The following is a 27,234-nucleotide window of genomic DNA, read 5'->3' as shown; positions in this document are numbered from 1 at the left end:
GCCCCTTTAATTAAATACATATTTATCTTCATTGCTTTAGTTTTTATTTTTTATCCATGATGGTGACCAAACGCTATAAATCTATTTAGGAAGCATCATGGATAATATTTAAAAAAGGAATTTGGAAACGAGAGGGAACTCATTAATCAAAAACTTAATCACATCATCAATCAAGTGCATTGACTATTAACTGAATAATAGGCATGTTTTTACGTATGACCTACCATGCACAATCAATATTTTGGACAAAAACTTGGGGTGAATTTTCTCAAAAAAAAAAAAAACACGGTGGGAAACATTTGAGACGGCACCATCTATGAACAATGAACATTTTATAGTGATGTCATGTCATTTGATCAAATTGAGGAACCTAATTTCTTTTTCACACAAATTGGATCTCCTCTCCTTTTCAATTAGGTCAATAATCACAACTTAAGCACAAAGAGTCTTGTGCTTAAGATATGGGGAGAGGGGCCCGATGCCCTCTTTTTGTTGCTTTAGTTGAAAAGAATGGAGACTTTATGATCAATGACTTTCCACACATTTTAATGATCATGTAGCTTTACCCACTTCAAAAAGTTCCCCCTCCAAATTTGTAATAAAGGGATTCTGCTTCATCTCGTGCTTACAAGATTACATTTTAGATTAGAAAACTCACAACTGTGGGAGATTGGTAAAAAAAAAATCCTAAAGGAGGCAGGGAAACCAATAAAGGAGTGTTCCACTGTTCTTCGTGTTGGTGTGGCTCCCATTTCTGAGAGCTTTTTGAATCATCACGGGATCTTCCTAGTGGTTGGCCATATAATGCCAACCTTTGAAAAGATATTGAAGAAGGTGAGATAAAGTGAGAGTGGATGGCATGGCTCTAGTGCCTTTTGATGCTCGAAACACTACTTTTTCAAAAGGATACTTCAATTCTATCTATAAATTATTTTCTTTTGGGAAAAATCCTTTGTTCTTCTATTCCCTTTTCAGTTGGTTTCATCATTAATTGTTCACAGATATTAAAATTCATAGGATATCACCGCCAAGCTTCTTCTTCTTTTTTTTAATTTCCGAGGTTTTAAAATTTATTGGATCAGTTATTTTATGTGTGATGAATCTTGATTCCTCATTTAATTAAACAGATTTCAGTCTAGAAAACATCCAAACTTCTTTACCATAAATTATGCAGTTGATTGAAAACCGGTATCGACAAGGAAAATAAAATAAAACATACATTCAAGATTTATTAAATCAGAGTTTTATATTCAATTAAAACTTCCTTTAAATAAAAATCCTTTAAAATTAAATCTATTCAGTGAAGCTTGCTAAATAATTTTGTATTACTCTTTAACAATATATTAACAATATTAATTGAAATTGATGCTCCAACTTTATGTAAGCAAAATGTCCTTTTGTATGGTAGTTTGGAGTTGCTTTTAAAGAGGACAGTTTTGCTGAAATCTCTTGTCACTTTATATCTATATTCTTACATATGTGATGCAAGCCCATGTCAAGAATAATTTAAGTATAAATCCATTCACACTCTCACCCATTTGCCCATGATAGCTACTGAATACATATTTTAACTATCAAGAAACTGCTATACGCATTAATCTATATACATTTTACAGGTTAAACGTATATAATAGAGGGATTGCTTTCTTTTTATTGGGCTCTCTTTGTCCGTAGCTTTTGTTGTCTTTAAGGTGGTTAAAGTTAATCAAACATATATAGGGTTTAAAGGGATTGTGCACAATTGGGATAATGATGTCGAAGAGTACTGAGCAGTAATATATACAGGGAATGGAAAAAAGACGAGGAGGGGACGGTGGATATGATAATCCTTTTCTTTTTTGGTGGCAACTTCTTTTCTTTCAATTTTTCTTTTTTTTTTACGTTTTTTTTCTCCTTTTATCTTTGATTGTGCGGGAGTTTTGGGTAGTTTAAAGAGGATGTTAGATTGGTTTGAGACATGGTGGGGGCGACTGTTCAGTATCTTCTTCACTTTGGTCAATAACATATGACAATGGATTCAATTTTGGTGCCGGGGGACCATCTAATTTGGTTGACGGAGAATATTTGAAATTTGAGAATTTTAACTTGGATTTTATATATTTTTTCATATCTCAACTCTTTCACTATGGTTCTCAGCCTCTTTTATTGTATTTATCCGGTTCATTTAGTATTTGACGGAGAATATTTTTCTTTTTTTCTCGTATCCTTTTACTCTTTTACGAGTCTTCATACTATGATGAAAGTTTTATATAGATTGCACATTGGTTATGGTTAGAGAGGTAGACATTTGGAATTCAACTACAATTTCCAAATCAGTTTTTGCACAATCTCTTCACCGGAGAAGACAATACATGGCCATTAAAGCCGTATAAAACTTGTGCACACCACCGCTATCATGGAAAATTTGATACTCTATCCGCAAACTAACTTTCTATTGACTTTTTCTTCCCTGAAAATTAAAAAGTACTTGTCCTACGTTGGTCCACTTGGTCTGCCCACCCAACTTGAACGTTAAGGTATCTAAGGTGAGCGAGGCAATCACCGAGAACCTTTGCCATTTGGAAGCAAGAAGATCCTCGGTGATGTGGTACATTTATGATTCTACTTAGAGAAAAGAGAGAATATAGCTAGATGCAAAAAACTATATATGCCCTTGTGGGGGCAAATTGACAATATGGTGCATGAATTTATTAATTATAGGAAGTTCAATTTTCATCCAAAATTGGCATGTGATGCCAAGAACAAGCCTAGTTTAACTTAAGAATTAAAATTACCATCTTGGATGATATTGCAATTTTCACCCTTTATGACTTGCACCTTTGGTAATATGGCCTTCTGCCTCAGCATTTTCATGTAAGCAACAAGACTACTGCATGCATTTCATTTACAATTACTATCTAAAAAAGGGAATGCCTTATACTCCTAAAATTATAAATGAGTGTTTTTGTTATATCATGTACACATTCGACACAATCTATAGGTAGGTGGTCACTCTCAAGAGTCAAATCACAAGAAATAACTCGTCACCTCACAACCCTAGTTAAATGCACACTTGCATATAGATTGAAAAATATAAGTGGTAGAATTCAAATCAGGGATGTCATATCTCTTTAATTGATTTTTTACTACTTAACTATTGTAAGCTTAAGCTCACTTGCAATAAATAGGTTTTCTATCCATTTGAAAAGACTATAAGGTAGAAATGTTGCAAGTATGGATGTTATGTATGTAGTTGTTAAAGTAATTAGCCAATTTTGGATCATTTGATATCTACATATACCAATAATATTAGTTCATTACCACTAAATTATATCCAAAATTATGACAAGTATTCTAATTTTATAAAAAGATTCTTCATTTTCTAAAAACATTTATTATTGAATTAATGGGTTATACAGTGAAGTGATTAAGATTATTCGATCACAATGTAATTTCGATAAAGATTTTTCAATGAAATAAGCATTACTATTCAATACAAAATAATAATTTTATGAAATTACATGTTTAGTTTTTAAAGTTATATTTGGTTTCTGTTTTAAAGCAATAAAAAATATAAAAAAAAACGCATTTTGTTAAAAAAAAAACAAACAAAGATATAAAATAAATTTATATCTATAACGATTTTGGAGTTAAATTATATACTTAAAAAAAAAACATATAAAAATATGATTTTTACATTCCTACTATTTCTATCTCAAAATAATAACAAAACGCCTTCTAGCTACCTAAAATTTAAAGTAATTAAATTGTTTCTTATTAATTTGAGTTAAGATTTTTGGCTAGATTAGCTTCAACTCAAATGTAATCCCTATTTTTTGTAATCACATCATAACATCTCCATGGCTAGGTTAAATTAATTATATATCACAATAAAAGTCTTCATATGGTAACTAACATTTCCCTTGGGAGAGTTCAAAATTTATGGAAAAAAAACTTGAAAATTATGACCTTCTCAATCCTAAACATATAAAACGTGGTACCATTACGGAATCCCCTATGTTTTGGTAAACCTCATACTATTCCAAAGTCAAAACCACCCTCGATTCGAGGTCCCTTCACTTGCCAAATTTCAATTAATCATGTGATCAACAATGTGGAATTTCAAATAATTATTCTTAAGTCAAGAATGATGAATTTTCTAAGGAAATAAAAAAATAAATACTATATTATATAATAAAACAACATCCATGTAAATCACTTGCTAAATCCTTTGCATGTCATTAGTCATGTGTATCTAAACAAATTAAATCATGTTATCAATAATTCACAATAAATATATTATGAAGCGGTCAAGAACGAAAATTATATGTATCTAAATATATATATCCATGAATGTGTGATTGATTGTATTCAAATTCAATGTATTTATCATAAAACCCTAATCACTTTCATTGACAATTAGATTAGCGCACAAATCACAAACGGTGTCAAATTTGGCTACCTCTGCAACCATTAACCCTACTATTAATATGTGATTATGGCTAATCCTTGAAAAAAGAAATCATTAAATCTATAAAAGTAGGATGTAGGTGAGGAGGCCCCACACAAAATAATTAACCCCTGCCTAGCTGTCCGTACAGGCAAAGAAAGAAAAAAAAACACCGGTTCAAGAAGGGGACAAGGTAGCTCAAACAGGGAAACTGGAATGAAACTGAAGTGGGTCCCGCCGTTGTCCCTTCCTGTGGGGCCCACAAACGTGGGAAACCAAATGTGGGCCATGCCATCCCCCTACTTTTATTTCTCGATATATCGAGAAATATAAAAGTAGTAAACAGTAAGCACACAGGTCGCACGTGTAGCACGTTGGCCCACTACCTGCCCCACGTGCGAGGTTCGGACCCCACATGATCACGCTCCCTGTGAGGCATGAGCCTCTTCTTTTCTTTTTCCGTCTTGTTTTGGGGGGTTTGGATTGTTGCAATTGCTTACGTGGCACAATTAGAATGCTTTTTATACGTGGCAGGCTGGCAGATGCGCCTCTCTAATTGTTCAGTTAATAATATTAATTAAAAATGGAAATTAACGTTCAGGTGTGTGAAACACCAAAATTACCCCTCTGCTTAAGGAAAAACCAGACCAAATCCATCCAGGAATCTAGAAAATATAGGAGGCTTCTTGTTTAGGGAGTGAATTAAATGCAATAAATGAGTGAAACGGCAAAAAAAAAGTGCAAAACGACAAAATCTGCCACCATTGCTTTTCTTTCTTTCTTTTTTTTCTTTTGTTTAATCATCCTTTTACTGATTTGTAAACAGAGGAGTGATGTAAGAAGATAATAAATATTTTTATTTTTTTTCCCTTTTTTTAAAGATGTTTTTCATATCTATAAGTCAGTCTTTTGACTTTTCTCTCTCTCCATCTCTTCATAGCCAAACCTAAATAAACCAAATCCCATAGTCCCATCACTTCTATTGCATGCCCTCTCCTCTCAAAGCATATATTTCTTGCTCTCTCCCAATACTCTCTCAGATACATCATCTCTCTTTTCTCTCCATAACCAAAACCAAAGCAACCAAAATTCACAAGCAAAGAATTTTAACTACCCTTCATGGCAGTTGAAGCTCCTCATACAAACCTTAATTTCCCTTCACATCTTCTCACAAACAGGTACTGAAACACTCTAAACTTCCAAGTTTCCATCCTTTTGTTCTTGTCATCAATTTATCAGTGTTTTTCTTACATGGGTTTTTGTTTTGCAGGGATTTTGCGAAAGTAAATCAAGCAAACATGAGTTTGTACAATACCCAGATGGATTCTGGCCTTGTTTTTAATGAACCAATGCCTGAAACACTCTTGTCGTTCTATCAATCCTCTCTTGGTTGTGACCCAGTTTCTGCTAAAGCTTCTAATAAAGATGACAGTGGGCTCACCTACAATGTTCCTGCTGTTGTTGCTCCAAGAAAGAGGTCTAGAGATTCAATCAATGACAACTTTGATGCTTTTCATGCCTCTCAGAAGACCAAAGTCTGCCCTTTTTCTTCTTTTATTGATCAAGACATCATCTTTCAGATCCAACAACAACAATCTGAAATTGACCGCTTCATTGCTGAACATGTAAGTTGGTTATTTTTCATGAATTTTGTGTTGTGGGATTATTTAGACTTTGTTAAAAGATCAAAACTTTGGTATATTTTGGGCTTATTCTTTTCTTTACTTTGATTTTCAGAATCAGAAAGTTAGAATGGAACTTGAAGACAGGAGAAAGAGGCAGTCAAGAATGCTGGTGTCGGCAATACAAGGAGGGATGGTGAGGAAATTAATAGAGAAAGATGAAGAGATTCAAAGGATGGGAAAATTGAACTGGGTTCTTCAAGAAAAAGTGAAGAGCTTATACGTTGAGACTCAAATTTGGAGGGATTTAGCTCAAGCCAATGAGGCTACAGCAAATTCATTACGCAGCAATTTAGAACAAGTTTTGGCGCACGTTAGCGAGGACCGCTACATAAATGGTGGTGGTGCCACGGTGGCAGATGACGCGGAATCCAGTTGTGGAAGTAGTGATCATGGGAGGTGCCCGATAGCAGGTGGAGAAGAGGGCGCGGTGAAGGATAAGTTGGTGGTGGTGAAGGATAACAATAGCAGCAAAAATATTAACCACAACCGGATGTGTAAAAAGTGTGGGGAGAGGGAATCAAGTGTGTTGCTGCTGCCATGCAGGCATCTGTGCCTGTGTACATTATGTGGGTCCAATCTGATTGGTACTTGCCCAGTATGTGATTCTGTCATGGATGCTAGTGTACATGTTAACATGGCTTGATGATAAATCTTGTTAGTTACTCTTTGGTAAAAATATGAAGATAACTCTAGAGAGAAGAAAAAATAATTAATATAAATTTTTTCATTCCTTCACTTCTACTCCCATCTAATTCTCTGTGTCAAGAATTTTTTCTGTGTTTTTGTAAATCAAGATTACTTTTTTCTATATCGAAATTTAAATAGGGAGGAGTTTAATTGACTTTATCCAATGATCATCCATCTTGTGATTGATTCCAGAAGTTTAGGCTATGTGATTGTTGCTAACTTCTTGGTATATCAATATTAAGTGTGGCGGATAACATGGAGTATGATAATTTATTAAAAATATACAGTTATTTTTTTAAAAAAAAACCATTTATACTTTTACAACAAAATTAAAAAATATCACTTTAATAGATTTTTAAATAAAAAATAATTTAAAAATATCTTCAGAAGTATCCGCCGCAACTATAAACAGATACTGTATATGTTTAATATTGTAATTTAAACGAATATTATATGTGTTTGATATTATAATTTAAAGTATTTTTTATTTAAAAATACATGAAAATAATTTTTATAATATGTTTTTTCAAAACAATTGTAATGTCGAGAGGCATCCAAATACATGTAAAAGCAATATTATTCCAAACATCCTCTTGCTATCTAAATTCTTTTATATATATATATATATATATATATATATATATATATATAATAATATTGCATAGTTACTAGGGATTAGGAGATTTGATTTATGATTTTGTGATGTAGAGGCTTGAAGGATGTGACCCAAGAGAGGAGGTGCCTTGAAAAAGACGAGTGAGGTAGCTTTTATGCCACGAACAAGCAATTTGATCTTCCTGTGTCTTCACAATAATCTCTCATCTAACAAGTGAGATGATAAGTGGCCTATAAGTCTCAACTTTTGCTTTTCTTAGCTTAGGTAAAGCATCAAGCTTTAAATTTGAAGGTTTTTTCTTCTTTTCAACAAAGAAACAGGAAGCATATGGGGGGGCGTTCTTATCAAGTTTAGCACACATAGCCATTGCCTAGGCCTCCTGTTATACAGTCGTCTTCCCCTAATAATAGCAAAGCTAGGTTAAAAACAGTGTTGGGATGCCATCATGGTTCTAGCGTTGATGTCAAATTAGCATTATTCGTTTTGCAAAAGAGTGGGGACGATGATCCATTACTTATTTCTTTTTCAATTTTCTTCCTTGAATAATATATAATATTCCCTTTAGGCTTAATTTCTCCACCCTTAATTAGTTTATTTAGCCTGATTTTTCCATTAAGGTGTTATTATACATGGAAAAAAACTAAAGCATATTTGTTATTTTGGTTTCGTAGTATTTTTTTTTTTGAAAAAAATTAATTTGATGTTAATATAAAAACACTAAAAATTAATTTAAAATAAAAGAAATTGAGATTTTTATTAAAATATTTTCCAACTATTGGTGGTCGACGTATGAGATGATGGGTCCATTGTCCTCTTTTCCTGCTTTGTTTTCGTTGATATTTTCTGACCAGGCAATCATTAATTCTTGAACGGTATAATTTGTCATAAAAAAATTGGGAAAGTGTGATTTTAGTTGTACTTCTCAATTGAAATTAATAGGAATGGTCCTCTGAAACCCTTTCACTTTTTTATTATTATTTTTTACTCGGTCCAGCCGACAATTTAATTAGGATAGCACATAATTATGTTGGGGAAATACATGATCGTAATAATCATGTTGGAAATAATAATAATTAGTCAATTAAGAGTAATGGGGGGATTTCTTATTAAGCAGGAAGTATCTTTTGCTTGCAAAACAATCATTAACGTAATAGGAACCAATCTTAACTTCGAATATTTAATGATTTATTTGATATAGAACAAGACTTGTTATTCATTTTGGGACGACGAACTTACTCATAAAATAAAATAAAATATATTATACCGAAGGATGAATCTAACACCATGACAACTGAGTAAAGGAATATTATACGAAATTGATTCTCATAAATTAAAATAATTTTATTATTTTATAAAATATCTTACAAATAATAATTTATTTATAATATCATTCAACTATTTTAATTGTTGTATTCTTCTTCTTTATTATTATTATTAAAAAAATATTTAATATATAAAAAAACATTTTACTAAAAAAGAAGTTCGATCTTCCATTGACCAACGAGGAGGAGGAAATGCGAACAATTTTCTTTCTCTCTTTTGTAAAGGAAAGAAATTAAAAAGACGAAGCATGCACCAGCCATTTTTCACTTTCACCCAAGATCTAGCTTGTGGGGGAAGTGTTGGCATTTAGCTTTAGCATGTGCCAAGTGGCATAGAAGACATGACACATCAGATATTAACACACTTTGGTAACAGAACAGGCCCACCACGTGTGCACAGGCAGTACAAATAATAATAACAACAACAACAATAAATACTATTATTATTGAAAAGAATAGAAGCAGCGTAAAATACAAGGTGTAAAAAAAATAAAAATAAAAACAATGTACGGTACGACGAATGGAACCAAACAGGAAAAGAGGTACTATATTTATGTCTCTTGTGGCCGTACGTTGGTCGACATGCGTGCTCTCTTGCCTTGCATATACTACAATTCTTCTGCTAGGTGCTAAGCTATAGCTTGGGTTAGGTGAGGTGAGGTGCATTCTCCAAAATTTTATCCAATCCTTCAACTATTCACCTTTATTCCTTTCTTTCTTGTTTTCCCACTCCAACTATTTCACTATATTTTTTCTTTCATCTCTGCAGATGAATGTTTTTACTTGTATTTTTCATAACTTTACTGTAACTGAGATGTCATTGTCTCGATGGTGAACAGGTATTTCAAATAAAACAACTTGATTATTATTAAAAGAAAGAAAGAAATATATTCTGAGGTGGGAAAGTGTGTTAGATATTAACCCTAGATTTTTTCTTAGGCAATTTTAATGATGAATCACTTACATCTGTTTGAGATATTCAATGGAAGCTTAATAAATTTTCTTGGATAGTGATTCCAAGGTTTGAATCTCTAGAAAGGTAAGGCATAAATTGTAGTTTTTTATCCATTGAGTAAACCCTTGATTTTTTTTTTTAAAAAAAAGTAATTGATGAGGATAATGACTTCCATGAAAGAGAGGTTTTTTTCCTTCATCTACCCAAAAAAGAAAAAGAATAATTTTTTTTAAATGGGTATTGGTAGACTGATCGAGATTAGGCTATTTATGACATCGGTCTTTGACACATGGATTAAATGTTGTGGCAGAAGTTAAGTTGGTAGCCTATATTAGAATATTTCATAATTCGGAATTACATGTTAGGGTTGATAAACATAAAGAATTAATTTCCTTTCTTGAGAAAAAAATTCATTGAACTTGAGGGATGATTATGAATCTTAGGTGTTGCTGTCCATATATATATATAGTAGCTACATGGATCCATCTCCGACCGAATATTTATACAATTTGCCTTTTGATTGAAATTAATTTAATGTTGAAGTGCAAAATATGATTAAAAAAACCCATCATCTTGATTTAAAATAAGTTCATAAAAAAGATACGTGCAAGCTCTCATCAAAAAACAAATAATAAGAAACATTTCATATAATCTTGATCCAGGGAATATATCATGTACGTAGACATATATTTTAAGTATAAGTTCGTCGTGCCTATCTTGTTAGTTTACTATCAATATTCCTGAACATGATCAGTTCTAACTAAACAATTTAGAATATTAAAGGGTTTAAACCGTAGTGATATTAAACTTGGCCCGACAAATTCTTATAACATGGTCCATAATCAAATGCGAAATTAGTGAAAATCTTGTACTATGGTGATTTAAAAAGGCTCGATCCTCAGCTTTTCCACCAATTTCTTTAACCAAATTCATAGCATGTCACATGCAAGTGAGGTCAACTTTATGGTCCATATCAAACGGTACACAACAACACATGCTCCAAGACGAACAGTAGCACCAGTCATGAATTTTAAAAACAAAAGCATCAATATAGAAAAACTCAACGTTATCAACAGTAAAGCAAAAGCCTGACGTCCTTCCTGGCGAGCTCACATTCTAACCCATTCCAATATACATTTGTCCACTTTATAGCATAATCTGGACACATCGGGGACACGGGAAGAGGTGGTGGAGTGGTTCAGGTCATGAAACTCAAAAGAGAACCCTAGAAATACGCCGGGAACTTGCTGAAAACGTACGTTAGTGGGGTGCCTGTGTGGTCGCCTTGCGGGTGTGTTTGGTTCTGTTTGTCAGCACAATGTTAAATAAAAGTACCAAGTGAAAAGATCAGTCAGTCACTGCCTATGCTTCCTCCTCGAAGCTAAAAATTTTCTTGCATATGTAGAGAGAGAGATAGGCATGATGATGGGCTAAGGAGATGCTGCCAAGGTTGGAGGGTTCAAAGCCGACAAATCTTGGGTTTTGCGCAATGCACAAAAGATCATGGCACACACGCCATGATCACTTCGTTTCTTGGCAGCAGAGGGGTCAAAGCTGATGAACCAGCTGGCTCATGACCTGGATTGATTCAAGAAGCGAGATCAGATTTAATAACACTGTGGAAATGCCTCCTTCATATTTGGATTGTTTATTATTATTATTAATTAGCTTCTTAATATTGACAAAAGTTTGCGGGTCCAAGTGATAACTCTTGCTTTCTCCCTTGTGGGCCTCCTTATGGGATTGTGTATTTGACACGTGTAGTCACAATCATGGTGTAATATGCCTGTTTCCTAGTCCAAGTCTTGTCATATCCTTGACCCATCAAGCTATTTTCTTGCATAAAAATACATTTGATCCTTTTGTTTTCTTGGCACCCAAAAAGTTGGTTCTCCATGATGCTTTTCTGCAGTGCTTTACTCTCTGCTTTGTTCAGCAAAATTATTGCTTCCAAAGTGAGGCAGCGGTGCCATCCTATTCATATTATTAATAATTTAGCTAACTATGCAGAGCTCTTGGGTTGTAGTGTCGGAGTGGTCCTCGTTGCATCCAAAAGCCATCATCACATGCTAAGCAATAATTAAAATTAGGTGATGAGTTTATACTAACTTGCCAATTAATATTGTGTGTGCACAAATTTGACCAAGAAATTGTTGTGATGGAGACAACGGTGTCATAAGCTTGTGGATTAATGTCACCCACCATACTTGATGCCGTCTTGGCGGCCTAAACCACTTATTAAATCTCTCATTAGACTTTCCTAAGCAATTTCACCTAATATAACTTCCGTATTAGCGATGCAAAAACTAATTATTTTAATTATTGATCAACGTTCGGCCATTCACCTAAAACAATGGATGAATTCTAACCCAGTGGACGAGATAATCACATCATTAGTAGACTTTTAAAGATACTTCTTGTCTGTTTTGTGTCATTTTCTTTCATTTATGAGATTCCAAAGCCATGCTTTTAATTATCTGTTAACGACTCGTGTCAACTTTGCTAATTGTATGAAGCTAAAGGCCGCCAAACCCTAACTCAGTCTACCATTGAAGCGAAGAGCTAGCTTTCGTGTGACTTGGAATTACATACTACCTTCAATCCCGTGAATGACCACCTAATTGGTATAAAACTAACAATATTGTTAGCGGCATAAAAGTAAAGCCATCTTGCTTTTGGCATACAAGTGAAGCCGTGTTTTATTTATTTGTTCTTATCATAGATGGCACCCTGCAAGCAGTGATTTTATGTGGACTGAGTTGAACACTATTATAAACATGAAGGACCATTCCAAACACCTCTTATAATGGGTTTTTTCTCACGACACCACACCCGCCATTGTTGTTTCAATCGAAGCAGTTTCATCGATGTATACTTCGAGTCCAAGCTGAGATAAAAGAGTATAAAATTCGCCAAATATTGATTTATGGGGCCACATGAAAGCAACATCTGATGATGGAGATTTCTTGCTGGATCTTTAAATGGCTCATGGGACCCTACCAAATTAAGACCTTTTGTCCCTCTACGACCGGCATAGAATAATTTTAATATTAAGAGAGTGTCCTATCCATTTCGGGCTAGAAGTACATGCATCTATAATCTATTTTTAGTTTTGCCCAATCTTCTTCCAGCCTTTTATCTTGAAAACCCAAGAGAGAATGCTATCCTTTCTTATCTTAAAAGCACGTTTTGTTTTCAATTATGTAATGGATGATTGATTCAACACAACCACATTTTGATATTGACCCTTTCCCGTCTTTTTTATTAAATTATTATCTTACAACAATTTAATCCCAAATATTTCTTAAGGATTAGTATCTAAGGCAAGTACACATCTTGCTTTAAGAAAAGGAAACTTCTTCTTTGTTCTAGTCTTGTCCAAGTCCAACCAAGAGAGGTTCTTCTTTGTTTAGTTAGAACTTCAAATTATTCTTTAAAATAATTTATCCTTTGATTAATTGATGGCTTAGACCATTTGATGCGTTCTACACACGGCAAGTGAAGCCAGTGATGTTTTGTAGGCCAAGAGAGGTTGAAATCACTAGAAAAATAAAGATTAAAGAGATTGCTGACCCAATTAATTTGAATGAGCATGCATGATGGTCCAATTCACAGATTAATAGAATTCCCCCTTTCAAAACCAATCTCCCTCTTCGACGTGCTATATTTTCTTGATTTATTAAAAACCCTACCAATCCTAGTTTGAATTAGACAATATTGGGAGCTTGTTTTATTTCCTGAAATGATGTTAATCTATCACGTAAATATTAATCAATTAATTGCTAAATAATATTAGTGAGACTTCATGGGTGGGAGAGGCCACGGTATTGTATATTAACTTCGAACTAAACTAGAGTGTTTGACAAAAACTTGCTTAATTAAAAAGAAAACAACTATTAATTAGATGTGGGACTAGGGATTATTTCTCTAACACTAACCTTTACTGTTCTTTATTTAGCTATCATAATCTCCAACGCTAATTAAACTTTTAGATCAATTAATTGTCTGGCATTTCAACATCAAGTGATGTGAAATCGATGGTGCATCATGGAACACACTATTGGAAAGAGAAGGAAACAAGGGAAAGTCGGGGCTAGAGGACAAATATGAACAACTTAACGTAGGGCAAACATTAATAGACATCTTTAATATATGGACAACCACCATGACATATCAACATTTGTGATTTTATACCTAATATAACAAAGGACATGAAGAGATCCATCAAGTGTCATAGGGTCCATTTTCACACCACACCGAAAGGCCATTTCTTTTGATAGGTTCCTAGCAAATCCCACACACACCCCATTTGTGATCATGACACATAGCATCAAATTCTTGCATGAAAAGGAAAGCAAATGAAGGCTATGCAAGGTTCACCACTATCCTTACCTACAATGACTAAATGTATTCTAACGGTTGGTAATAATATATATTTCGTGCCCGTTTGTGCTACAAACTGCAAGGGATATATTAAACCTAATTAATTCTTGTGGGTCGATTAGAGACGTGATAAATTTATTTTTAATTTAGATCGATCGAATATAAAAAAAAATCAATTCAAATTAACTTGGTTAATTTTTTAATTTGATTTTAAAAAAAATTAAAATGATATTAATAAATTAAAATACAAGTGTGTGTGTATTAAAAAAGGATATTCAACCTTTAGTGGTGTGTGAGAGTTTTTGGCAATGACGAGTATTTTTATGCACTAGAAGACATAGGCAAATATAGTGGGGGACTGAAGGCCATATATCTCTTAACTTTCATGAAAGAGAGACGTGTGTCGACTGGGCAAAACTCACACGGGTTGGCTAGCAATAATAATGGTCACTGTTGGCAGCTACTGAATACACACCACTTGCCGGCCCCATGAAAACTTACAAATTCAATGTTTTTCTGGTTGACAAAACTCCTTCAATAAAAACAGGAATAATCACATTTTCTCTCGATGCATATCTTTTGTCATTGTCAACATGCCATTGCTGTCAACGAAAACATGATATGTTATCTCATGGAGTGTTTTGCTTGATTTGTGCAACGTAAGAGAGGGGGAGAGAGAGAGAGAGAGATCCATTAGACTAATCTTCAATTTTTAATCCCTTTTGTTATCTCAAATCACTTCAATGTCTATTTATATCTGTATCTAATTAAAGAATTAGGAACCCAACCACCCCATGTCCCCTTCAAGCTGATTGAAAATCGAGAGAGGTTGTAATGTGAATAAGATAAACCCTAGTAGTTTGATTTTGCTTTTCTTTATAGTCATAATTGACCCAGATGAAAAGAAAAAGGCAACTTGAAATGTCATCATCACATCCTTATGTCATGTGTGTGGATCCTTCCCCCTCCCTTCAAAGTTCAATTATGACAACAAGATGGTAAGATATTAGATTCAACCTCCATACACCACGCATCATGTCCTTTTTATAGAAGGAAAAGTTGTGTCTCACCTCTCCTGATAAGCATTGATGTATTAATTAATCTGCTGATGTAACGTGCAATGCACAGGAATTTGTTGAGGTTTTATTGTGCTACTGTTCTTTGACCTTGCCAAGATTATTTAACTTAAATTCTTGAACAGGTTACTGTTAGTGTTTTTGATAGAAATCTTTAAGCTAATTAAAATTCCATTTCTTCGAGGTAAAGAAAATCAAAGTGAAAGGAAAGGGTTTCTTCTGCTGTTGGCAAGCAATGTGACAGGGAGATTTCAAGTGGGAATAATTTGGGAGCCATAGGGCCGGAAGAAGAGGATGTATTGGCATTTTGTTCACCTTCAGAAAAGGTGAGGAATTATTCTGAAAAAAAAACTATTCTCAAATGTTGGGAGTAGTTTCATTTTTTGACAAAACATAGCCATGTCAATCTCAAGAGGGCAACGACTTAACAGGCTATCATGACAAGCTATTAGCTCATCTCACATGGCATGCCAACTCCCTGCCATCAAAATTGGCACTCTCAAAATTGTCATGGTACAACGCAACCCCACCTATTTTATTTGTCAGTTTTTCACAGTATGCCCCATCTGACACAGGAATAGGATCCCAGTATCTAGGCCCATGTCTGTGTTCTTAATCTTTGAATCTCTGATTAGGGTTTGGGTCCCACTGGTGTAAAGAAATGGAAAGGAGTGTCATAAAAGTAGCTCGCTTCTTCAAGATGTATCCCTTCTCCCTGCGCACCTGCGTGGGGTTTGAAGGCGATGGATAGCGGAGAAAGCCAAGCATGAATTATGGACGCAATTAAGAACAATTTAACCCTGCTGGTCCATCTCTTGGAAATGACGTTGCTTCCTTTGTCCTCTCACAACATACTTTCCCTCCAAGATATGGGCCCTCACAGTCGAATGACAAGTTGTCACATAAAGAGATGCGGAGAGAATTAAAGCCAGCCAGCCATCCATCCATCCATCCTGTGAGCCTAAATACGTATAAAAATCATGACTTTTCTTGTTGCATATCCAGTTTTCGGGAACTTCGATGGTTCCTGACATTGGTTTACTTTAGGAAGATGGATTTGGTAAGGATAAGGTGGTGGAGTAGAACCAAAGGTAGAGATGATATGATATTTGAGAGGTATCATTCATTTCATGGTTGAATTAAAAAAACCACTAAAGTCGAAGTAATATATAGAAAGTATAAAACCAAAGAATAAGAAAAGTGACCAGGGAACCAATGGAAACCCATGATTTCTAGGGTTTGGAAGATGGGTGCTCCCATCATATTCTCCCACTAAACCTTGTTCCATTGATTGGTTCTTGAAGATAGCAGCACCAAATTAACCTAGACAGTGCAAAAACTAAATCCATCTTGGTGGGAATGATTATGTCTTGCTTTTTGAAGTTTTTAAAACCCTAAAAGCTGTGATAATAAAAACATAATGTCAATGACTTGGTAGATTTTCTTTATTTTTGATTTTCAGAGAGAGATTATGAAGTCTTATTCCTTTCACACTGGGTCTAGTGGATGCCTTTGACATGTAGCAGAACTGACTTTTCCTTGTAGAGGAACAGATAATCAAGACATGGACATGGTACAATTTCCACTTTCAATTTAAGAATAGTGTAAGAGACGGATCAAGAATCATAGATCATGTAAGGGAACACATTAATTGCCATCTATCTAGTTTGGTTGGACCTTCACTTTCTTCTTTTGAATTCCCAGAGCATGACTTGATGATTTTCTTCCTTTTCATGACATATAAATGAGATTCAAAATTGTGGACCGAAAAAATGGATGAAACTGATTTCTTAGTTATTAAGCCTATCAAGACTCAATTCCATTCAAGAATCAAATTACAGGTTGGTTGGGTAGGTTAATTGAAGTTAATTTAATTTTTTTAAAATCATTTTGAGAAAAAAAACTTCATGAGTTTTAATACGTCAACTCGAGTTTTTTCTCCTATCATATTAGATTAATTATTATTTTTTTTTAACAAAACTCACCCTAAATTAGATCTGAATTAACCTTTATCGGGCCCATCCGGGTTCTTAAATAAATTAAATAATCGATTTGGACCATCTTAGCCCATTTATGTTTTTTGAGCTACAGGTCTAAGACTACCATTTGTGGACCTTGATAGCTGTAATCTAGCCAGCTCCTCGGCTAGAGTCTAAAATTTTGGCAGAAGAATCAAAGTCACTGTAGCTATTGGATGACTTTTGTATGTACTTGGGCCGATAATGGCCCATCCCATCTATCTTTTATAGCATGCTTACTTTGTCACAAATCTCAAGGCGCACAATAATAGAAGAGGGGCACTAGTAATTGTGGCAAAAACTTTCCATGCAAAGGACACCCATCTACTTCAACCTCTCCATAATGGGGACTTAATTTCTATTATCTTAGAAAAATAACAAATAACCTTATCTACTTAATTCTCTTTGAAGGGCTCTTCGTAATGTTCTTGATGTTTATTGGCAGATTCGTGTTGTTTTGAGCTGTATATGATAGGAGGTCGTTCTTAGCTACTTTTGGAATTGCAGGTGCTATGGCACTGTCCAAAACCTGCAAGGAAAATAGTCCCCACTGCATTGATCACCACTGGCAATTTGCTCAGTGCATCATCTGCTGGGCTCTTGGTTTATTGCTGATTTTATGGGACCAAAGTCGCGAGGCAGCATCAAGCTCCAGATTGAATCTTACGTTGCTGTACTTTTTGGTGCTGGTGGCATGTCTCTAATGGCTGAATGGGTATGGCATGGTTAAAATTAGTTTCCCATGGAACTATGAAGGTTCCCATGGGGGCCTACTTACTTCAGAATTAGGTCTTCTGTGCCAGTTACTTCAAAGTGGAGTGTCTTGTCTTCTTTTTGTCTCAGAAGTTCTGTTTTTTGTCTGTGTAATTTCACTACTTTTTTAAGGAAATTGAAGTCTCTTAGATGTTTCATGTCTGGGAGTGAAAAGATGGAGTTGGCCCAGCAAGGAAAGTCTTTGATTTCCTATCTGTTAGCGGCAATTGCAATGGGTACTCGAAAGCATGGACTTGCAAACAGTTTCATTTTGAGTCAGGCTAACCACTACATTGAAAGAGACTTTGTGTTGGGCTAGCTTAGGCTAGCCTAAGCTAGCCCATACCTCCATGGCAATTTCCATGCATTCACTGACAAAACACAGTCACCTGTAAAACTGCAAACAATTTTAGTTTTAAAACCACAATATTGGTTTGAATATTTTTTTTTAAAAAAGCTAAGATAATATTGTTTTGGATATATATATTGAAGTTGAGTTGGTTGGGTCTCCCGGAATGGTGAATTAAATTGTTGAGAGGTAGGAAGATATTAGGTTAACCTCTCAGACCGATCTGTATTTAATAACTGTAAATTACTATGTAAAAACAATCGAAAGAAAAGGAGGGAATATTATTAGGTCCAATCATTGAAATCATTTTTGGACAATTAGGGTTGCACATGGGCTCAAATTAAACAACACCAGACCTTTTATTTTGAGTTGGATTAATATTAATTTTTGGATGCCTTGTGTCACAAGCAAATATATTATATATTATATATTATATATGAATGTCCAACGAAGGATCACAAGTTTGATCATGGCCATCTTGAATGACTCGTAGACATATAGGTTTGTGTATTTTATTTTCTGGGCAACCTCTCCCAGTTAATCGTGTATGTTTATTTTATGTGCATGCATGAATGTTACAACGGCAGCACTACCAACCATACCCTCCCACCCACCCCATCTACCAAAAGATTTATGAATTTCTTGCAGAAATTAAAGCAGTCGTTGGGGTTTTCAATATTAGAAAAAGATTACACGGGAGCAAGCACTAGTGTATTAAAATCATCAAAAATAAAATATCAAAATCATCAAAAATAAAATATTATATTAAAAGATATCCATTTGAAATTTTTTTCAAACAAAAAATAATACCAAATACAGAAGTTCAAGCAATGTCAAACGAACACACACTAGTGTATTCGAAGAACTAGATGTTGATTTCTTTCAAACTTGGAAAGTAACGAAATAAAGTAAAGATTCTTAATCATCAAAACATATCAACCTTCCTCTGGTCAAGATTACACACGCAAAGGCTATGCTTTTCTTTACACATCCAGAGCATGGACAAGGGGAAATTAACAGTGGGAAGGAATCATTTTATAAATGCACTCTCAGATTGATTCAATTTCAAATGCAAGTCATTTGCTCCCACAGTTCCTTCCAGCAAAACTGAAATACTTTAATGGAGGACTGCAGAATCCAAACGGGCTGGTATCAGAGAAATTGGAGACAGTAAATGATGTGAAGCACCGAATTGTAGACATGGCTCTAACATTTAATGAATTGGTTGGATCAAAGCAAAAACCATTCATTACTCCTTCCACTTCCATAACTTTCGTTGTGGCTATGATGATTCTAATAATCAACTCCATTTATTACCCCCATCGCGATGGAGTGGTTCAGAAGGCAAAGTGTTTCTTCCATATACTGCACAGATACACGAAATCAAATACCTATTTAATGGTATAATTAATAGAAAAGTTAGTGGGTAATCATTATTGTCTCGTTTTTTCAACACTTTAGGTGGAGTATTAGCACAGTGTTGATTTATTTTATATAAAGAAATGTTTTGGAAGTTGAAAAAGTCAAAACCATAGCCACATTTTTCCTTGATAAAGACAGGCAGCACATGTGCTCTGCCTCCATAATCCAATCTCCCTGCCTCAAGAATCTTTAATTTTATTTTATTGTAATGTTTTGAACTTTATGTTGAAAGATATGTGTTGGTAATTGCGAAACAGAGTAATTAGTATCCCAAGAGTGATCAGACAACTGCATTAACCACAGTAAAAGGCAACCACCATAAACTTTTTGAGTGAGGAAAACAACTATATTATATAAGGTGTGAACAATTTGTCACAAAGTTATTACTATTTATATAACTTGAATTAATACAGGTAAATCAAAATATTCAAAAAAATTAAAACATATATTATTTTAATTTAAAAAAATTATTTTGAATAGGTCAATTCTCACATGTTTTTTTTAAACTCAACTCTGATTAAATAAGTGTTTAGAAGTGCTGTAACTTCTATTTTAGAATATGTTTTAAAAATATATTTCATTTAAAAAATATATTAAATTAATTTTTTTTCAATATTTTTTTGATGATTTTAATATAATAATATAAATAAATCAGAAAAAAATAATTATTGTAATATATTTTCAAACGATAAATAATTTTTAGAAACACATTACATCATAATACCATACATACATAATTTTATATTAATCTCTCGTATCGGGTTTAATAGCACTATTTTGTTATGTGTTTTTTTGTGAAATTCTAGATATTGGTGTAGATGAGGTAATTAAATTTAACATCCATGCATAAAATCTGTTTAAAATATAACTTTATTAAATTAAAAACAGAAAGTTGCCTGCATGAATTTGCAAGGGAGGAAAAAAATAATATCATAAATATGAGTGGTGAATGCAATTTCAAACAAAATGTAAATAATATTTGGTAAAGCGACAATTAGATGCATTCTCCCGAGACACGCATGAGGTTGGAATCTTACTATTCCTTGCCTTGCCTGGAACACAACACGAGAGACCTAATTCTCTAATTTATGAATATTAAAATAAATTGTTTTCGTTCATCACAATAGTTTACATTTATTCTTTGAGATCTGATGATTGAACTAGAAAATAGAAAATTTAATACTTGTATGATATTATGATGGATGATATTTTAAAAAAATATTTTTTATATAAAAATATTTATATATATATATAAACTCTTAAAAGCTGTTTCAAAATTGAATGTATTTATTAAAATGATTTCTTTAGCATGATAAAAAATATAAAAAGAAAATAATTGCCTTTACCCTAACTGTTTAATGTAAATTCATGTCAACTGAAGTGTACATGAAATGTAGTAAAGAGAGGAATGCCAGCAAAGCAGACAAGAAACACTGGCCTGCCTTCCTTTTCTCTTACTCCATTAACACCACCAACAATAACAGCACCCCCTCATTGATTCTCTCTGTACTCTCTCTCTCCTTATCCCTTAATCTTTGCTTAATATAAGCAAAGTGGAAAAAGAAAAAGGGCAGTCTGCTTTTATGTCAGGTTAGGGTTTTATTACATCTTAAACAGAGACAGACACACACAAATGGAATCATCACATTAGTTCCACCACAACCAACATGGTATGGAAGCTTCATTTCTTGTCTTTTTAATCAATACCCTTTTGTTATCTTTTAATTTTTTTAATGTTAGGCGTTATCTTTTATGGACTTGTTCTTTTTAAAAAAGATGGAGAGGTTGTGAGCCGGTTATTGGGTTGATTTTGATTGGTGTTGATGTAATGATGATTTTATCTCTGCTATTTTGGGTGGTTCTTTTTGTATTTTTTTGAGGGTTTTGATGAGTAAAGTTGTAAGCTTTGGATTGATCTGTTAATTGGTGTTTTTTTTAGATTTTAATTTAGTATTTGCAGGTTTGAGTTCACTGCTTGACATGCATCTTCTATGGTGATTTTAGGGGGAGTGGATGCTAAAGTTCGGATTTTGGGATCATTTCTTTGATGGGTTTCCCTCAAGTTCAGGGGGAGCTAAGAGATTGCACGTTGTTGATATGGATTTTTCTTTGTGAATGTTAAGAAATAGATGCTGATATAGGGAGTTTTAGGTTGCTTTGTTTCCGGGTTTTTATCAGAATTTGATATAATCACACCTTGAAGTTATAATTTTGTCGGCTTCTACTGGATTTTTGAGTAAATAGTGTTGAAAATGGAGGGTCAAGCAGCTTTTTGTGATGGGTCTTCAGCAAGTTTAGTTAGTGGGGAAATGAAATTGGAGGAGGACGAGGAAGAGTTTCGTAGCTGTTGTGAAGATGAAGAAGTCTGGAAAGAGATCGAGGAAATAGTGAAGGAAGAGTCGAAGGAAGATCTTGATGAATTTTCAGTGAATATGTTTTTCAAGGGGATGTCAATTGCAGAGGATGGAGACTCTTGTTCTGGGTTCTCTGGAATTGGTGTTGTCATGGAAAGGACCGAACATGTTCCTGTTATTCAGGTGCAAAAGAAGCTTGATTTCTTTGTGGAGGAATCTGTTGCTGATTATTTGGCTCTTATGGATGGCCTTGCTGAGGCTATGCAGAATAATATCCGCCGCGTGTATGCATTCACTGACTCTGAGTTGTTATATGGTCAGGTGAGTCTCTCTAATGACAAGATTTGTGTATCCTACTTCTACAATGCAGACACAACTCACTATGATTATGTAATTTGATGAATACCTGAATAAACATCTTTGTGATAAAGCATTGCCTAAGCATTTTAATTTGTGAAATCACGGTGTGGCTTTGATAGCGTGTTGCTGCATCAAAAGAAAGAAAACAATCTTCGTAGAAATAATTTCTGGCCTTAAAAAAAGAGCTCACGTTACTTCATGACTGTCATTATTATTCACAGTACAAGACCAAGGCATGTTTTTATTTTCCTTCTATAAATCCGGAGCTTTAAAGAATTCCACATTCAGTATTCTGAATAGGGGAAAAGATATTTTGGTTTGGTGTCTCCATGGTAGACTCCTATCTTTAATTTACTGAGACCAGCTTTATTTGCTATTCTATTAATACTTGCCTGCTGTTCTTTGATCACTGCAGCCACTCAAGTTTAGGAAAAACAATAGCGGGGGTGATTCTGATTGCTATATGCTGTGTTACTAATTGTCTTCAGTGGAACGAAAATGTAGTTTGATTTTTTTCACCACTGATTTATTCTGGAACAATAAGCTCTTTCTGATTGTAGTATTTATCTCTCATGGCTTTAATATGTGTACTAAAGCATTCACCACCATTTCACCTTGTTCACACCATCTATTGCAACCCTGACACCAAATATCTTGTCTTGTACATGCTCTCCACGTGGCTTTAGTTGATTTTAACTTCTGACAGATAACAAATGAGGAGGAAGTTGAGGTTCCACTTCTGATAGCGCTGAGGCAAAGGATCCTTGAACGTGTCAGCAACCTGGAAGCTTTCATTCTGAAACTCAGTCCTTGCTTTGATCTTGAGAGGCCATTACGCTTAGCACAGGTAGCAGTTGGGGTTGTTTCTTTTCCGGCCAATGGGAGTGAATCCCGTGATAACTGTTCTATCTGTTGTGAGGATAAGATATCACCAATGATGATAACAATGAAATGTTCCCACAAATTCTGCTCACATTGTATGAGGACCTATGTTGATGGAAAAGTACAGTCATCTCAAGTACCAATCAGATGCCCTCAGTCAGGATGCAAATATTGCATTTCCATCAATGAATGCAGAACATTTCTTCCTCTCATTTCTTATGGATCCCTGGAGAAAGCCCTGGCTGAAGCTGATATTCTCCATTCAGATAGAATCTACTGCCCCTATCCAAATTGTTCTGTCCTGCTTGATCCTCGAGAATGTTTGTCAGCTAGGGCAAGTTCATCAAGTCAGTCTGATAATACATGTATTGAGTGCCCTGTTTGTCAAAGGTTTATCTGTGTGGAATGTAGCGTTCCTTGGCATTCTTCCATGAGCTGTGAAGAGTTCCAGAACCTCCCATTAGAGGAGAGGGATGCTACAGACATTACATTGCATCGTCTGGCACAAAATAAAAGATGGAGGCGTTGTCAACAGTGCCGCAGGATGATTGAGCTCTCTCAAGGTTGCTATCATATGACCTGCTGGTAAGTTACATGGGCTCCTTTTTGGGTTTCTTTCTTTCTTTTGTTTTATTAGATGGTGTGTGGTGTTGTGCTGATGTGAAGTTGATTAAATGGTTACAAGTTCATCTGTTAACTCCATGTTTTATTCTTAAAAATTGAGTAATAGCAAGAACCGTGATGCTGGTAATTTATTAACTGTAGAGGCATCTGTTGTGATCCTGATAATGATGTCTCTTCCTCTGCTAACTGTATAATGAAAAACCTAAAACACCCATATGTTTTTCATTGTCTCTACCAAATCATTGCAGAAATAATACTGTTAAGAGAGGACATAATTATGTGAAAGAAGCTTTCATTTAGTTGATCCAAGTTACTTGGTCTTAGAGGAATGAAATTTGGCAGTTTTTACTGAGGAGCTTCAACAGGTCATAATATTGACTGGCATTGACACCACAGAGCAAGTGGAGATGTTCAAATCCTTTTCTGTCCTAGCGTTAAAAAAATTCAATGGCCTTAGATGGTCATCCATATGAGACAGCTTTGAGGAGACGCTAATGGTTCAGTTTATTTTATGTCTTGCACTTAGAGTTGAGATCAATATAAGTAAACTTACTATTAACCTTTGGTCACATCGATAGCATTCTTTGCTTTTGATCATGTAAATTGGTTTCCTTGAATCCTTTGCTTGTGCACTTGTAACAATCATTTGCATATTTATGTGTTAAGGTGGTAATAGAGAGCTTGGTTGCATTTGCTTCTTTAACTGCATGGTTTCTGAAGTTCTTAACTCCAAATCTGCTCTATTTTCCTAGGTGTGGGCATGAGTTCTGTTATTCTTGCGGTGCTGAATACAGGGACAGGCAACAGACCTGTCAGTGTGTCTTTTGGGATGATGACAATTCTGAAGATTTGGTCACCCAATCATTTCAAGAATCAGAACAATGGGCATGGGAGACTTTTAATTCACTACCCATGCTTATGGATGCATACTCAGAACAAGAGAGATCGCAGCTGGAACTAATTCAAAGATTCCTTGCTGGGGGTTTCAGTCTGAGTGACCACCATCCATACCAATCTCCACCCCGCTGTACAGACTCATATGTAGATGCGATAAAGGATCTTCATCAGCTTCCTTGGCTTGAGAGGTTTGTCTCTGTAATAAGCGACAATTATTACGAAGACTATATCTAATGAAAGCTAATATAGGACTGCTAATAAACTAGGAAAAAAGTTGCTTATCTTCTCAACAATGCTCAAGGGAGGTAAAAGAGCTTCTCACTCTATTTACTCCATTTGCATTTACATGAGAAGTGCAGAAATTGGCGCCTCTTTTTCCTTTATAGCCTTTTCATCATCGCTGCTGGACGATGTGTGACCTTCTTGAAGGTCCATAAGATGGAAGCAGAAGAATGAATGCTTGATTCATTGCATTCATCTAGAAAGAAACAGAAAATAGATCAAACATTTACTACATTCGTAAATTGAAAGAAAATGAAAAAGATGGTAATCTTTTCCTTTCTCTCTATTGTGAATTCTTGTAATGAAGGGAAGGTTTCACTTTTAGTGGTTGGAAGTTGTTGAAATACGTAGTTAAATCGAGCTTGTTAAACACGCAAAGCAATATGCTTGTCTTGAATAATTGTGGTGTCACTGTTGCATCTTTTCTTCCTTTCCAGTCTTTCCTGATAATTTGGGTATGAAATCAATTGGTTCCTGCTCCCACCTTGGGTAGGGTTGGGAGGGTAGAGCCTCTTTGGATCAGAAACTAAGTACCAAAAGGGAGCCTTTTATCAATCACTTTAATATGACAATCTTATCAGTTTGACTCATCATGTTTCCTAAATAAATTTATATGAAATGCTTAAACATATGGTTCAGTTTTGTAATTTCTTCAGTGTAATCAGTTTGGTAACATCATCCAAAATCTTTCAATGCCTAGCGTATAAGATCGCTACCTCTAGGAATTTTCTTAGCAAATATGTACATAAACTGATTCGATCATACAATTTCCAACAACGGAAGTTCAATCATCTAAAGATCAAGAGAATGGACCAACAAAATTCCTTTGCTGGCTGGACATCATTAGACCCACTGGAGATTTTGATTCGTTGATTGTTTTTGAGGCAATGCAGTGTTGAAACTAACCTGGTAATGCACTTGGAACATTAGATCATATGGTCAAACCTAATTCACCTTGAAAACTTGTTATCAATTGAGTTCTCTCAAGGAACACGAATTGAAGCATTGGAGTCCACCATCCAAACACTCCGAGCACAAGAATAAAGAAAGAATCGCATGGAGAAGATGGTCATGAAGCTTCTAAATCAGCGCAACAAAAGTTTTGCCAAAAGAGGCCTTCAGTCAACAGTGATTCTGTCTCAAAATCAGGGTCGGGGGAACAAGTCTTTTCGACTATAATTTTGAACTAAAAGAAATCTTCTAATCGTCTTCTTGTTGATGGCAGAAGCTTTTCTTTGAGTTCAGCAAGCCAACTGGGGGGCATGAGGACCTTTTGGTCAAGATAAATCTGGTCAGCACATAAACATCACGGTGCCGTCTTTTTGGATGTGCACCAGTTATGGCTGTGTCAATTTCGCATGGCGTACATCCTGCCTTCAGTGCAATGAGCCGCGAACGGATGATGCACCAGCAGCAGATTTGAGGCAGGTCTAACTCATGTTTTGTTTGTTCGCAGCTGGGATGAAAATGCGGAAGAGGAGATGCTTCGATATGAATTTTCCAAACATGCTCCAATCAAGGATCTTCGACTGGTTAGAGACAAGTTTACTCATGTTTCAAGGGGATTTGCGTTTGTACATTTCCATTCGGTTGATGATGCGACCAATGGAACCTCTCATCTTAAGAGGGGCACGCGCAAGGAGCATTCTTGGCCCAGGGGCATCAGGATAGTCGCAGTCAAGCAGCTGCTGCAATTGAGGCAGCGGCGTTTACACAACAGTTTGATGCTGTTGGATGGGCGCTCAAGGAATATAACCCAGATGAAAATCATCAGCCTGTGGGCAGGAGCAAGCTGGTGGAGAGATTACAGTTCAAAAGGATGGTTCAGCTCCACAACCTGGGTTTTGGTGGGACGAAGCATCTGGTTATTACTACGATGCTGCTTCGGGCTTCTACTTTGATGGAAATACATGTCTTTATTATGATGCCAATCAAGGGGTTTGGTACTCATATGACCAGCAAGCTCACCAGTACATCCTTTTGCTTTCACAGATAACAACGACAATAAAGCATCTGGTTCCAGTTCTGTACGGAAAGGAGATGTTTTTGGGGTGATTTGGAGGAAGAAGAAGGGGAAGAGAGGAGGAGGAGGAGAAAGATGAAAGAATCAGCGGAAGAAGAATTATCATCAGCTTTGAAA

General features: G+C 35.1%; 2 protein-coding genes across 4 annotated transcripts; both read left to right on the top strand.

Moving 5' to 3' along the window:
- The first annotated feature begins 5,359 nt into the window (after positions 1-5,359).
- LOC18103893 (BOI-related E3 ubiquitin-protein ligase 1) lies at positions 5,360-6,849 on the top strand. The gene is made up of 3 exons (XM_006376939.3): positions 5,360-5,607; positions 5,700-6,054; positions 6,167-6,849. Exons 1-3 carry the CDS (start codon positions 5,549-5,551, stop codon positions 6,755-6,757), a joined length of 1,005 nt encoding a protein of 334 aa, XP_006377001.2. The 5' UTR covers positions 5,360-5,548; the 3' UTR covers positions 6,758-6,849.
- A 14,271-nt stretch (positions 6,850-21,120) lies between these two features.
- On the top strand, positions 21,121-25,494 carry LOC18103891 (E3 ubiquitin-protein ligase RSL1). 3 transcript variants are annotated; one of them, XM_006376937.3, is made up of 4 exons: positions 21,121-21,365; positions 21,700-22,370; positions 23,116-23,876; positions 24,668-25,494. In XM_006376937.3, the coding sequence occupies exons 2-4, from the start codon at positions 21,948-21,950 to the stop codon at positions 25,044-25,046; spliced, it is 1,563 nt and encodes a 520-aa protein (XP_006376999.1). In that variant the 5' UTR covers positions 21,121-21,365; positions 21,700-21,947; the 3' UTR covers positions 25,047-25,494. The 3 variants fall into 3 exon arrangements, with proteins under 3 accessions (XP_006376999.1, XP_024437599.1, XP_024437597.1); XM_024581831.2 differs by having other exon boundaries at positions 21,656-22,370; XM_024581829.2 differs by having other exon boundaries at positions 21,635-22,370.
- Positions 25,495-27,234: the final 1,740 nt, after the last annotated feature.

Source organism: Populus trichocarpa, chromosome 12 (genome assembly GCF_000002775.5).
Source record: "Populus trichocarpa isolate Nisqually-1 chromosome 12, P.trichocarpa_v4.1, whole genome shotgun sequence".
NCBI lineage: Eukaryota > Viridiplantae > Streptophyta > Magnoliopsida > Malpighiales > Salicaceae > Populus > Populus trichocarpa.
The sequence above is the reverse complement of the archived record's forward strand: the minus strand, read 5'-3'. Positions and strand labels throughout refer to the sequence as shown.